This window comes from Haliotis asinina, chromosome 12 (assembly GCF_037392515.1).
Source record: "Haliotis asinina isolate JCU_RB_2024 chromosome 12, JCU_Hal_asi_v2, whole genome shotgun sequence".
Classification (NCBI taxonomy): Eukaryota; Metazoa; Mollusca; class Gastropoda; order Lepetellida; family Haliotidae; genus Haliotis; species Haliotis asinina.
In genome coordinates this window covers 22,763,585-22,779,258 of record NC_090291.1, presented here as the reverse complement: position 1 = coordinate 22,779,258, position 15,674 = coordinate 22,763,585, and the positions used below count along the sequence as shown (strand labels likewise).

Here is a 15,674-nt window from a genome sequence, read left to right as displayed (position 1 = left end):
GCATTACATCAATAGTTAGTTGCGGTTCTGTGTAAATATGTACAAAGTAATGTGAATTGTTCTGAAGAAGCTTGCACGTTTCTAAAAGTTCGCAATGGGTTCTTATTATGTTCTACGTGTTGGTAGTACTTTTATGTAGTTCTCATGCTGTTACTATGACTTCAACACCTTGTGCAGTACAATGTGACATTGTAGGGGATAAATATATGCTTTTGTAACACAAGATTCCTATCCGTGAAACATAAACAAATTTGCCCACAACAGCGATCGAGTCAGAACATAGTGAGTATGGGAAGAACTGCCTGAAAATGGGTTCATTGAGTTGAGAACAAGTTAGAATGAAGTTGTGTGTGTTCTGTGAGATAAGTCAGATAGGTTCAGAACAGATATAAGCTAAGGATGGTATTGAACTGCTTGAAAACATTGTCCACACAAAGTGTATGGGCAATTTCACCCACTTTAAACGTAATACCAACTATCTGGAGACGGGGTAAAGATGAAACAGACATACTGAGAACTGTATATGATGGAAGGAACATTAAAATGTTTTGCCAATGTTACATTTTCTATCCTGTTAGAAAGTTGGAAATGGAATGAAATCCAGACTCATTTCATTTTGAAAATGGAGTCATATGAACTACTGTGTTTTGGGGTTCCGAGGGTCAGATGAGCTGCTGAAGCTGCTGTGTTATTGCTTGAGGCTCCTAGATGCCACTCACAAGCCATGTAAAGTCTACGCAACTTTTAAAAAACACACAGGTTTGATTAGCCTTCATATATACATTGTGTATATGATGTTTCCAAAGGTCATATGATGATACTGTCCCAATGATTAAGTGATCTAAATATTTACAGTACTGTAGCTCTCTGCTTCACTGACAAAGTACTCAAACAACATGCTGACATTCACTGGGAAATGAATGACAGCTGGTTCGCTAGTATTTGTCAGTGTGAGGTCATCTCGTACTGTCAATATTTAAGAACTAGAGTTGCATTTGTTGACATCCATCAGCTGATGGAGATTTCACCATGTGTGAAATATTGACAGTTCTCTATTTTTCCACTTGAATGACAACACAATCATGTGACATTATTGCATAATTGAAAGTAGCTGGAGATCGGGCAAATACATTCTACAGCTATTGAGAACATTGCTTACCATCTGCAAAGTCTGTGGTTGTAGACTGTGGTCCAGGCTTGCAAACGTCATTAGATCATCATTAAGAACCATTCCTTGTGCCAGTGGTTGTGGAACTGGTGAGGAGGGCACAGATGTTGTGTTGTACCCTCCCAGAGACTGGTATGGAAAACACAACTTGAATATATTAACTACAGCCATTGGAAACCTAAAAATGCATTACCAATCTAAAAAAAATATATGCACTACAAGTTTAAACCAGAAAGTTACCTGCAGTTGATAATAATCATCATCATAATAATAATTAACTTGTATAGCTCCTAATTTCCAGACTAGGCCTGATCAATGGCGCTGTACAGTTCTTTAATGATTCCACTTTTGCTTCAAGTAAATACACTTGAAGTGCAACTTGGAAACAAACAGTACCATGCCTCTAACTACCTTAATCAAAATAAATGTGAAGAACACCTAAGGTATTTCTAAACCACATTTGGTTTGGGAAAAACACATGCACAAAGTAATATGTTCTAAAAGTAGAAAGCCACATGACCCCAGCAGCCTCAATATGAGAGTAACACCATCTTCAATTACAGACACCCTCAAGTTCTTCAATCATATGGATGTGCTTGATTGATTTTTAGTTTGGGCTAGCTATTGAAGATGCCCTCATCAGTCACATGACCAGCCATGTTTATCTTTCTCTCCAACTATGCCTGACATGTGAACTACATACAGTGCCATATAGTGGGGAGGTTGGGAGGGCTTGATAACTTGTGTGAGGGTAAGTATAAAATATCAGTTTTATTAAAAAAATTACCTACTTCTCCTTGTCATGACTCATGCTTTTTATGCTTACAGAATCTGATGGAAACAGTGGTGAGTAAGGACACGGATTTTCTGGCTGTCTTATACGGTCCTGTATTTCTCTACATGGGAACTAGAACAGCACTATGTAGATCCTGTTCTTCCAACATTCATCTGTTAACTCAGGGTGTTCACAATGTGTCAGACTTCTCTTCTTGCGAAGGGACTGCCCCCATCTTCATGTGGATGTAAAGATGCACTAGTGTCCTGTTAGTTATCTAGTGCAACTCCATGTCAAGATCTTCCCATCACGACAAGTTGCGACCCTTTTCTCATGTACAAGAATCTTCTGTTACAACTACAGGGTCATAGTCCGTGGTGCTAGCCTCTTTGAGACGTGAGCATTAACTCCCCAGAGGTCTCTACAGGTCACATGATACAGGGTGAGATTTTAAATGTACTAGTTTCCTCTTCCAACTAGTTATCTACAGCAACTCTTTCTTCATGATGTCCTCATCACAGAGTTGTGACCCTTCTTCATGTACAAGTATCTTGCATACGAGTACAGGGTCACACTGGCCTTGTCTTAGACATACGCATGGACTCTTAACTGCTTGCTACTCAGAAGTCAGAAGTCAATGAGATTTCTACTCAGCAGTTTTGTGGAACTGTTCATTTGCTCAAACTAGTGAATGCCTGAGACATCCTCGGTGATAATGTCTCTCAGGTAGTGCATGGCATACACCGTTTTCAATTTCCATGTAGAGCGAGTATAGACTTTGTGACTTTGTGTGGATTAGAGGCTCGTGGAGCTTCAAGTATTGCTTTGTAGGCTAATGGCTCTCATCTAAACTGAAATAGTTGTTCCTGAGATTTCAGTATGTGTCTCCGCTGTTTTAGTTTGTTGTACATATATTTTCAAGGCTCTGATAGGGCACAAAGATAAGTCCTGCATATCTTCTGGCCTAGGGACTGTAGTTAATGCTAGGATATGGAATTGTCTGTCCGACTGACCAGGCAAAAAGTTGATTCTCTGCAATAAAATTCCATCTAAGTCCTATATGTACAAAATCATTATGTCCAGATCATGTCCAACCAAAATCCGAGGTGTGTATTTCTGACATCCGAGATGCTGTTGCTAGGGCGAGAAGAAACAGCATTTTCTGTGTTAATAATTCAAAGGATGTCTGCTCTAGAGGCTCATAGGGATCACTGGTGAGATGTTGCAAAACTATGTTCATATCCCAAGCCTCTGCCTTAATCTGGACATCTGAATGTTGGCATCTCTTTGTTTGTTGAATTCTGCTGCAAACAGGTCCATGTGTGGAGATCCTACTGTTTGACTGACGAGCCAAAAGATTTCTGGGTGTAGTTTCCACTCTTTCAGAGATGGTTGTAGAGAACATGATAGAGCGTCTATCTTGACTTCTTTGCTCCTGACATGGAGCATGCCTTTATGCAGATGTTCAGGTTGTTGATGATGTCAAACAGTGGAAAGATGAGCTGTAGTATACTGTGTGATCTTACTGATCCCTGTCTGTTTAAGTAGAATGCTGCTGTGGAGTTGTCTGTGTGAACCATCAGCAGTTTGATCCTCAATACGCTCAGTCAGTGTAGTACAGGAGTCATCTCTAAATGACTGACATGAAGATGTCATTTCTGACTCATCCGTGTTCATGCTACAACTCTGTTGTCGAGATAGGCTCCCTATTCCACAAGCAACACATCTACATAAAGATGAATGTTGCAGTCTGGCTTTGTCAAATAGGTTCCTTCACAAACAGTCTATCTGTGGGTCCACCATAATAGGTGTGACTTCAAGTGGTCTAGTAAGGCTGTCAGATCTGAGCTGCCCAGGAGAGTAATCAGGAACCGTTATAATGGGTGTACTGTAGTTTTCCACTCCGGGTCATATCATGAGCTAAGTGAGTAGACTAAGAAAAGTTGTAGTGGTAACAGAGAGAGTATTGATGGAGATGTCTGGCTTGAATCTTGACCCAACAATTCTGTTTTGTGAAGAACCATATTCCCAGGAATGCAGACTTTGCTTTGGATCCAACTCTGACTTCATCTATAGTCTTCTGATAATATGATACTGTCCTGTGTACACCACCATGTAGACAGTTGTATAGGTGAGTTAATACCAAACAGGAACATGCTTCATCTATAATGTTGTTACTAGAATCTTGGTGATATGCAGTGAAGAGTGAAGATGTATGCCTCCAGATAAACTAAGCACAATCTGCTCTCAGTAGGAGATCTCTATGAGCCTTGAAGACAATCGGATGATGCTGTAGACTACTATCTGGACGGTAAATGAAGTCTTTCCACATTGGAAGGGTCGTTTATGTCTGTAGACGATGTCCTGTCACGAGAACTGTGATACACATTCTGTGCAGGGCATTGTCTCTCATGGACTAATCAGATTCCAGATGTGTGACATCACCGTTGTTGCAGACAAATGATCATCATGAAATCTTGTGCAGGTGGTGATTTCTTCACCAGCAAACGGCCTTGTCCACAACTTCCCTGTTCAGCCTGTCCCAGAGTTACAGAAGTGAGCACGTGTATAGATGACTGAGTAGAGAGCATGTGAAAATTTCTGCCACTTAATACAGACAGTCCCATCTTGCCTGCATTTTCAACTTCTTTTTGAAGATAATGTGGTTGTCATCTGAAACAGATCTTGTTATGAGATTTCCCTGCTTCCTTAACATTGGTACTGGTTTACTGTTGTAATCAGTCTCAATGGAGTGTCGAAAAATATTCTTGAAGATCACAAAAGTTACTGCATGTGTGCACGGTTGACATCATCTTCTTCATGCAGATAAATTTCATTTATCCAGTATGCATGATGGAGTTTCACCTTTGGAGTTGTCTCAGACATTATCTAACATCATTAGATTCTGGTGTGTACTTCTTTCTTCAGTCATACGTTCATCATCACTTCCCTCAAGTTGTGCATGACTTCCCTAGCAACAACCCCTCGATTTTTCGTCGAAGAGATGCTGCTTCTGTCCCTGGTACCTGATGTCTGTGTAGCTGTAGACTGATCTTTAATCCCTAAGATTTGTAGTTGTTGCTGAAAACGCTGGGTGGGAAGATGACTGAGACAAAGCCTTCATCAACCATCCTGTAGGTGGGAATTTGATTCCTAATATGGAGATTCCAAATCCAATCTGTTGGTGAATGAAGACATAACTTCTGAGTCCAAAAAAGACGATGTCCCCATCTTCATCCAATAAAAATCTGTGAAGTATCTTTCTATCTGAAGAGCCTTGTCTCACTGTATTCATGTGTGAATGCTTTTGCGAATGCTCCAGTCGAGAGTTGTTTTTGCAGTGAGTGTCTGAATGCTCCTTCCACATATATGAATGTGTTTGCATATTCAAGAGCACATGCTCCTGATGAGGATATAGCTTTGAGTCCTGTGGCGATGACGATCCATATCATGATCTGTAACATCCAGGAGAAGCATGCAGCGAAACCTTCCTACTGGAGCGCTATATGTGCGTGAGTGCACTCATTGAGTGAATGATCGTAGATCCTCTTCATCCATAGTGTATGTGTACCAGCAGATTCTTCCCACAGGGCAACTGTCATCTAAGACGACTTCTGTGTTCTTTCTTCTGCAAAACACCGCTCCATCATGTTCATCATCTTCTCTGTGAGTTGCTTCACAAAGAGCACTGGGTCAAAGTTATGCATGGTGTGCTGAAACTGCAGCACAGTAGATTTGTCTGAGTACACAAGGCCTCTACAGGTCCTCTTAGCCTCTGCGAAGAGTTGCTACCATCTCTCATAGCAGATGTCTGCGTAAGAAAAAAAACATTTGAAGAGAGATGCGCTGTTGCCACTGTAGATCTAGAAGCTGTAGACTGCTGAGATGTCTTGCTGCTTCTAGTCTGCAATGAGGCTACCTGTTCTTGGACTTAGATGTTTCCCCACGCTACATCAAGGATCTGTCCATGGGGTACGTTTGGTGAATCACTGGAAACATGAACATCAGCAGCAGTTATTAACAGATGGTTACTAGCGCTATTACAAGATTACCAGACATGACTTGAGAGTGTCTTCTAACTTTGTTCCTCGCTCATGGACATAACAAATGTAGGCCACCTGCAGACAGCTGATAGAAAAACGACTTCATCAAAAGCAACAGGAGCTCAAGGGATGAAAAACATGTCCAACAACGTAAAAATATATAAAATTTATCAATAATTTTAAGATATGGTGATAATACATAGAGACCAAAAGCCGTATAAATTTTAAAATATATAATGCATAAAATTTTGGCTAAGGATAGAAATAGAAACAAGAGTCATCAGAAGGTGACATATCCCCCCACATATTTGAAAGAACTAATCATCCGACAGTTACTTATTGTGTTTTTAGACCAAGTCTGAATTGTTTCCATGGAATTCATATAAAATATAAATGCCATATATCTGTTATCAGAAAAGTCACAATTTCAAGATCTGTCTCGTATATCTGCCAAGATCTTTTGAAAGATATGAAATGGTTTTCGACTTCGAGCTCCAGAAATGAAGTCAGCAACGTGTTCATGGAACCGAGAAAATAATACATCATAAAAAACTGTAAATAGCAAAAGGCACCACTTTGGGGTCTGCCACACATATCTACCAAATTTTACTGACAGAAATCTTGAAGTTTTTGAGTCCTGCTCCAGAAATGAAACACACCTCTCACTTTTGAGAGTAAGTCCAAACGTTTCCATGGAGACCAAGAAACTAAGAAATCACAAAAACCTGTAAGTATGAAAAAAGCACCACTTTAGGTTCCGATTGATATATCTACCAGGTTTTGCAGAAAAATATTGAACGGTTTTCGAGTTGTGCTCTGGAAACGAAGCCCATTTCTCCATTTTCAGACTAAGTGCGAAACATTTCCATGGAAACCCAGATAATAATGCATCACAAAACCCTGTAAACAGCAAAAGGCACCACTTTGGGGTCTGCCACACATCTACCAAGTTTTGCAGAAAAATATTGAATGTTTTTTAAGTTCTGCTCCGGAAACGAAGCCCACCCCACCATTAGACAAACACCAAAATGTTCCATGGAAAAACAAAAATCATAAAAATGCCAAAACTCTGTAAATAGCAAAACGCACAACTATAGGTTGAGATCATTATATCTGTCAAGTTTGGTCTAAAAATATTGAACAGTTTCTGAGTTATGCTCCGGAAACAAAATGATTACGGACGGACGGACGAGGCGTTGACTATATCCCCCACATTACGTGCCAGGGGGATAAAAAGGATATGTGTCGTACTGGGACTAAATGAGAAGAGACGACAGAGACGAGCATGGCAAGTCATGTGAATGATGAAGGCGCCAACAGTAAGGGGTGATATTCGTGGGTGGGTGTGATCGTATGTCCTCTTCAAAATGAGGGAACTTCAAAGGATTTTAAGTGTTCCATTATCATTCACATAAAGGGAGGAGACAAGCATAAAAGCATGAGTCAGGATGAGGAAAATTTCAGATATCATCAGTTTCATGACATAGTTTCATGACATATCTCAGAAGTACTTTGAGAACAAATGAAAAATGAAAGAGGAGGCAATATATAAATGTCTTTCACATGGTGGTAAGTTGTGCAACTTTTATCATTTGTTACTATCAAAAACAGCATTCTCAACAATTTACTAGTGGCCAATCTAATTAAAAGTAACTGTGAGTACTGTCTGTGTATTTTACACTTTATTTCATCACAAACATTTATGTAAGATATTATAACTGTTTTCATATTGATAATCATTAATATTGCTTTGGGTTGACATTCTAGCACCCTGTTTTCTTTGTTCGCAGTTCCTATAGTCAGCTAACATTATTGGTGGAAACACTACTTAACACTTTTGATAGAAATGATGTCTCTGCTTGACTCACAACTGAACAGCAATACAGCAACGTTCACTAAGTGTATGTCCACATTCCAACAATACAATGCATCAGTGGAATGTCAGCTTCATGTCAATGATCTACACTTATATGGGAAGCAGAAATGGGATATTTATATTGCTCCATATGCAGGGGTTAAAAATATATTTAAAAGCCACTAGCTAAAGGGCAAGTTAAGAAAGTAACTTGTCCTGACTTACTTTCCACTTGCCCTGATTTTTATGACATAATCATCATGATGTAATTATGGAAGAATAAATCAACATGGTATTTGATGTTAATGTTTACTGGACTGTTATTGAGAAATGATAAATAGCACAGAAAAATAACTCTAGTTTATTATCACTGCAAACATTTTTTTCTTTACAGTCAAATCTTAATAGCCACATTTTGAGCACATATGATATGAACTCCAAGTTTATTTGCAGTCTGAAACAGTAACAGAAATTATCTAGTAGCTCATGGACATGTAAGGTACAAATATTAGATCACCTGAAATGGAATGTCCTGGGAGTCAGGCAATGGGATGTTTTAACACCTGCATATGGTTTTATGACAATCACAGATGTAATGAAAGTAACATTGAGAAGATAACCCAACGTAAAATGTCTTCAAACTGTTCAGCATTTGTTATTAACATGCATCTTAATGTTTTGTGGAACAGACATGTCAGTACAACAGCATGTCAGTTTTTCTGTTTGCTTTCTGCCTTAGGTGTGCCATTCAAAAGTATAAACTTTGGCATCTTAGAAAAGAAATACAAGCAAGTATCCTTGTACTTTAACTATAACAGCTCAGGGCAAAAGAATACTTTATTACACTATACATGGGGGTGGGGCAAAGTGTAAAAATACAAATGCCACTCAGGTGGTGTGGTGACTCCTAATGGATAGATGGTTATTGAAGCATGATGCCATATTCAGCACACATTACCTGAGGAATTGCTGCTACAGGCACTGTAGAGGTGAATGAAGTGACAACGGCCTGTGGGATCCCTCCATCCACACTGACACGCACACTGGAGGGAGATGAGGACACAATGGCAGTGCACCGCGTCTGCTTGTGAGTCACAAAGGCGGGCAGCAATGTAAACTGTTTCTTGCATTTCCCACATTGGAACAAATCTTCCTCTTCTGCTGAAAGATAATCAACTATATAAACAATTACAGTCTTGCATAATATAAATCACTATAGTTTGTACAACGGACCATTCCCTTCTTTGAGTGGTATTTAGATTTCTATTGATATAGAAGAAGTTGTATATGGATAGACCTCTCCATGTCTCACCATTCCCTCAACAATCCCTGGTATTTAACTCGTATGGGAAACCCACATTTTTTAGCAAACTGCAGGGGCGCAGTGGACAAGGTGGCTAAAGTGCCATGCTAATGATCCAGAAAGGTTGAGGTGCCGGGATCGAGCCCACTTAAGACTGGATGTAAAAACCTTGGAGTCAGCTTTGTGTGCAGATTCTTTTGTCACAACCCCTAGAGTACAGCACACAGCCCTGTGCACTCAAATGAACCCACAAACCCATTGGTATATGACCAGATGGTGGCCACATGAATACATGCATACACCTAGTTGCGGGTACAGCAACATGCAGAAAACTTGGACAAAGTACTGTGACTATGTGTCCCAGTCCAGCCAGCCAGATGTGAGAGCCACAATAAACTCCTAGTGGCAGCAAGAGTTGTATGCTCTCCAGGGAGTTAAGATTGATAATACGATGTGACATTGAGACTGACATCGATTGATTAAGGGGAACAAATACCAGCGTCTTGAGCACGCACTAGTTGCACGGATACGTCTGTCATATAAAAATCCAATAATAATAATAATACAGTTGGTTCAGATTTCACTATTGACCATGTTGACATGCCCAAAAAATGATATCACAAAAAGGATATACATGTATGTCACATCAACAAAATGGAGAAATGGATGCAGTGTAATTGTTTGAAGAAAAACATTGAAATGAGTGTCAAATCACAGAAATAATCTATCAATGTTTTAATGTGCATGAATACTTTATTGATAATTACCATTGTTTACTTAGTATCCATACAAACTGATACCGCTCACATGAACTCCAGGAGCACAAGAAATGACATAAGACAAGACAATGATGACAGACAGATTACAAGCATTTTCACAATTTATGTAATGTATACAATAACCTATCTCCATCACCATGAATAGCTGCAAAACCTCTGTCTCACACATCGTTTGACAATAATCATTACTCAAGAGTATCTGAAAGGCATACATCAGGCTATTCAATCATTATGCGAGAGTGATTTGGTGATTCAAGGTGTACATTGAAATCATGCCACTTTACTGATCTGTTACCATGGTGAGTCTTCATGCAGGTGTTACAACAGTCTGGTGGATCCAAGAGATGATGGCACTACTATGATGGCACTGATGTTCGGTAGTACAAGGCGACTGAACATTTGGATGCAATGTTTATATAACATGCATTACCTTGGGCTTCAGCACCTGATGGTATGCTCTGAGAATCAAGAAGAGACTGAACAGCTACAGCTGTCTGATTGTCCACAGTGCAGGTGACACCCCCTGAAACAAGCACATTGAGGTGCATAACAACTTTCCCTGAGAAAATACAATGCAGATGTTCTAAGATTAGTAGATCTCCTCTGACTACCAACTTACATCACAAGGGAGGAAAACATTTCCAGTGTAAAGTAGAGTGCAATATGATTTTTGAATATTGCAATCACTTAGGTCATAATTTTGATGAGGATCATCACACAAAACAAAGTAATTATCTGAAAGCAATTCCTTCTCAAAGAAGCCAGCAGGAATATTCCAACGCAGACACTATGAAATAATGTGATGTCCATGTACATTAATGCCTGCTGATGACTGTCCTGCTAGTCATACAGTTCATTTGACTCATAAGAAGACTGATAAATTGCAAAACTAATACATATGCAGTGTTAAGTGAAAAAATAATCATAATCAAAACAAACTCTGAGTGTTTTGCAGAATTTAAGCTCTATAAATAAAAAGTTGGTTAACAAACTATTACTAAAATATTGACAGCGTTCACTATCTTACGAGGGTGGATTGCAAAGCAAGGGAGAGTCAGGTTAATGAATCAATAAGTTTTGTCAGCACTTTTGCACATGCTGCTCAAACACCTGGCTGTGTCAACATTTTAATGATAGTTTGTTTAACAACTTTTTAGACAAGTTAGATCTTCATGATTCAACTGTTTGTCTTTGAGCCAAACGAAGTGTAGGTTATTTAAGTATAATTCAGTGTACAGTTGAGTAAATATGAACAAGCACTTGTTGATCAGTCACTGATCCTTCTCTACCTTCATATTTTTTAAACTAGATCTAAATATCAAATCTCTTTCTCTTTTCTGTAATTAGGGGTGGTGGGGAAGACTAATGGTTAAAGCGTTCGCTGGTCACGCTGAAGACCTGAGTTCGATTCCCCACATGGGTACATTGTGTGAAGCCCATTTTCTGGTGTCTTCCACCATGATATTGCTGGAATACTTCTAAAAGCGGCATAAAACTAAACTCACTCACTTTTCTGTAATTACTGAAATAGGAGGTTTACAGGCCATGTGGAGATGTTAAAATAATTCAACAATAAAAAAGGAGCACAGGTATTTTGTAATGATTGTATAGGCCAGAGACATGACCACAGGATGATAAACTCAAAGGCATATATTCTGCAGAAACAGTCACAAACAAAAGCTGCTGTCAGCAATGTTATTCAAGTATATTTTCTGCATGAGTAGGGAGTTCAAATGACTCACACTACAGTTGTAATGATTTGAATGAAACAAAATTTCATCATGTGAAGAAGCAAACATGCCAACATTCAGTTTTCTCAGTCTGATGATTTCAGCAGAGATGATGCAAAGAAATTCAGAGGATAGAAATATGATCCAAAAGCAATTTGAAGGTCAAATCAACAAGAAAATGTATGATATCAGGGTTTTTCGGAACACGCAAATGTGCATCCAGTACTCACAAATTTAGAAATTTAGTCATAAGCATCCTCAATCTCAAAAACAATCAAAATGAAATGAAAATACCAGAAATCTACAGAAAAATCTGTGAATTACAGTGATAGTTTTGTATTGATTTGTGAACTTAGTTAATTCTACAGACAATCATTAATTTCAGCACATTTCTTTATTGTCTGTTGGTTTCACACCTAGTTCATTTATGGCCTGATTCTCAGTTGACAATTTAGTTTTGATATACACTAAACTAAGGTCATAAAACCCAAAGGGATCACCAGTTTTGGTTTGTTATAACCATAGTGCATTGTACACATATCCACTAAAACATACAGTAAGTGAACTGGTTCAAAAACCAATTATGTCTTATTTCTTTATAACTTAAGTGATTTCATTATAAATATAGTTTAGCATATTCAAAATGTCTTCATAATGCTTCAGTAGGGGACCATAGTAACAGCACCATTCAATATAACAGTCAAAATTAACGTCACATGTTGAGTCCTACCCTGGGATGCCAACAGGTGAAAGTGATTTCAGCTGAAAATCAGCATGGGGTCTGGGGGCCAAAACAATTTATCAAAGAAGTTACAGTGATATTCTGAAATTTGACAGAGACACTGATGGGGGTACCTGACATTGACAAGCAGAACTCCAATCCGCTAAATATTCCTCCACAGATTAAGACAAAACTCAAAATCAGTTAATTTGCATTTAAATCTCCGGATTTCTGTGGATTCATGGAAACTTGCCATCATTGGTCCTGCTGTTGGTGTTGGGAATTGGTTGACGTCTCACAATTGATTGGTTATAAATTTTCCTCATCAGGTCGTCATTACAGATAAGAAAAAAACACTTGGTTCTATGTTGGTTTTTGTTCTTCTAACATATGTGCCATCATCAAGAGTTTCAAGCTTTGTTTACAGTGCTTCCAAAATCATTTGCACTTGATTATGCAAAAATGTCATTTGTACTTGATTATGAGAAAGTTCAATTATTTCAATTTGTCAAAACATCGCTACTTGCTATACACATACCAGATTTCATTATTATTAATCAGATTTGAAGCTGTTGGACACTTTAAAGGTCACATGCAACATAAAACACAACTTTGCAGATTCTGATACCTTTCAGGATGCACTTACTAAAACAAATCATCAAAAATGCCATTTCAACCAATTAAGTTGGAAAAAAAACGTGAAAAAATTGGTTTCAACAGCTATGCTGCGCTGCGCTCATAATGCATGTGCAATTAATAGGTTTGCAGAACTTAAAACAGTATGCCTGAACGGAGTATGTGGTCGTTAAAACTAACAATTTCTGAATTTTTTGTTATTCATCTAATTTGACACAAAGTATTGTGTTTCAAACCTAATGACATATTGAACTTTGAAGAAATTTCATAATTGGAATTTGTTGAAAAAAAATTACAAGACCAAAACTCACTCTCATTGTGGATGTTGACGGTTAAACTGAGATGTCACTGCAGGGTTGAACTTATCAAACATGATATTTCAAGTTGTAGTTTGCAATGTTTGTTTTCTCGGGTGAAAACGAAAAGGTGAAAATCGACAGTTATATTTTGTCAGTATCGTCTGCATGGTATCTGTTGAGTCCATAAAACGGAGATTGAAATTTGGGTCAATTCAAAGTTAAGTGATTCAATGTTGGCATTATGGGTATGTTCAGACAAATTAAAATCTGCACTTTTCATGGACTGAATTGTCAAGTCATAGATTCACAACACAGCCTGGGTGATTTTCATTCAATTCTCACCGTTTATGAAATTTCATGTAAACACACTAATGGTCATGTGACATCCCCGGACGTATTTGGGTATCATCTTCTGAGGGATTCATATTTGTAATGTGTACAATGTAAAATACTCACAGTAATTTTAAGTCTTGTAACCTATCGTTTTCTGGATGTGTCAATGTGTCAATTACTACGGAAGTACAAGTAACGCTGTCTGCGTAAGCACTACAGCCAGGTGTTGGTGATAACTGGTACTCGGCGATAACTGGTCACTAGCCAGTACTCACAAACTAATACTTAGTTCCCATTTATAATTCACTTGGTCGTAAGCGTAGTGTTGAAACCGAAATATGAAATATACTAAAAATAAAAGTGCTTTCATAAACTTGCTATCAAATGTGCTGGTCTGGATGCATAAACACAGAAACATTAGCCTGGTTTGCCATTCAGATCATGTGAAATTACTTGATCCATACTTGGCCTTAATATATTTATACAAATAAAATATTTTCCTCTTGATCAAGTTTTGACCATATCCATTAATACTTTGGGTACGAATTGAAAAAAATTCAAACAATATCAGTATTTATTAAAACATTATATCATTATAACAAAATACGCTCGACTTTTGTTTACATGTTGATATTTGAAGATCTCCTCGCAAGCGTTCCGTGTTTTTGAGACCCACCCCCTTTCTACCCTCATCACTTTCGCTCTACTGCTATTCCATCAACTATTGTTTACACCCCGTCAACTACTGAAGAGTTTAACCTTCATGACGTATATCCCGTATCAACTAATGTTGATTCATTCTGTAGGAACGCTAAGAACTATTCGTTTCAATGCATAACCGATGTGCCCCACATAATACAAATGAAAAAAGCGACGTTTCATGTTATATAATACGTGACGGGTTTGTAAGCTGTCTCAATGTAACAGCGACAAATATGGCGGCACATCCGTGCAAGAAAGTCGTGCTCCGAAATGATCGGTCTTTTGTGAAAAGTATCGAATAATACAATAAGGTTATATACATACACCGATCAATACACATAAATTTAAGTGATCTGAGTTGAAATATTACCCGCAAGTGCCTCGAATAGAGCTTGAGCCATGTTTTACTCAAAACATTGAATGTCACTTCTCAGCGCCACCAAACGGTGCTGAACTCATGAGGGGACTTAACTCTAACGTGAGAGGTCTTCGTTTCATTTCCCCACACAGAAAGACATCAACGTGATACTCTCGGTTATAAACTTGAGCTCCAAGAGCGGACTGTTGCTCGGCGCTTTGTGGGCGATAATTAGTCAAAATGTTATATTGTTGTTTTCAGATATCCCTCGCATTTTATCTTAAAAGCTCACATTCGAATCACCATTTGAATCAATTAAATAGTCTATTTGGCACGGGGATTTTCTAGAATTCAGAACACTGGTTTCTAGGCTGAAATAAACCAGTTGTTTTGTATTTTCTCCGTATTATCTGCTGTGTGATACATGACTTCATATATGCCTCGCGCGTTGCGTTTCACATGTCAATTTCATTATATATATAATCTTAGATATGAAAACAGCTGCCAACCCATTAGAAATGTCAACCCGCATACAAAAACAACGTAGGTTAAGTGGTTTTGTAATAATCTTGATTGACCGCTGTTATAATAGAAATATGTAGTTGAGTAAAGAGGTTTAGTGCATCCACTGAGAAATTTAGACAAGGTTAAAATGATACGAAAAGGATCAGTGCACAAGTTAAACTTAAATAGCAATGATGAGATGTAGTTAATTTCTGACTGTAAAATACTCATTATTCTACTACTTTTAACTGGTTTTGAACCACCGTAACTCTTATAAAATGGAGCGTTCGCCACGCACTGACTGTTTAATGACTAACCGTCAGAGGACAGCGTTCATTTTGTCTCTGAGAGGAGCAAGACAGGTACCACCTGACGCAAAAGCGTCATTTAAAGTTGTTCACTGGTCACGAGTGGTTCATCAAAGTGCAAGAAAGGCTTGTACTGTGTCACGTCAGATTCTCTCAAGTT

The 15,674-nt window shown here is 38.3% G+C and overlaps 1 protein-coding gene across 2 annotated transcripts in view; it reads right to left on the bottom strand.

Moving 5' to 3' along the window:
* Positions 1 to 14,813, bottom strand: part of LOC137257355 (zinc finger protein 341-like) — a 35,800-nt gene extending 20,987 nt beyond the window's left edge. The window contains exons 1-4 of one of the 2 annotated variants that reach the window (XM_067794676.1): positions 14,715 to 14,813; positions 10,354 to 10,446; positions 8,800 to 8,999; positions 1,160 to 1,297 (exon numbers count right to left, since the gene is read on the bottom strand). In XM_067794676.1, the coding sequence (XP_067650777.1) occupies positions 1,160 to 1,297; positions 8,800 to 8,999; positions 10,354 to 10,446; positions 14,715 to 14,745 (462 nt within the window). In that variant the 5' untranslated portion in view covers positions 14,746 to 14,813. Of the gene's footprint in view, positions 1 to 1,159; positions 1,298 to 8,799; positions 9,003 to 10,353; positions 10,447 to 14,714 lie in introns of both variants that reach the window. The other variant, XM_067794675.1, reaches the window with a different exon arrangement.
* Between the last annotated feature and the right edge of the window lie 861 nt (positions 14,814 to 15,674).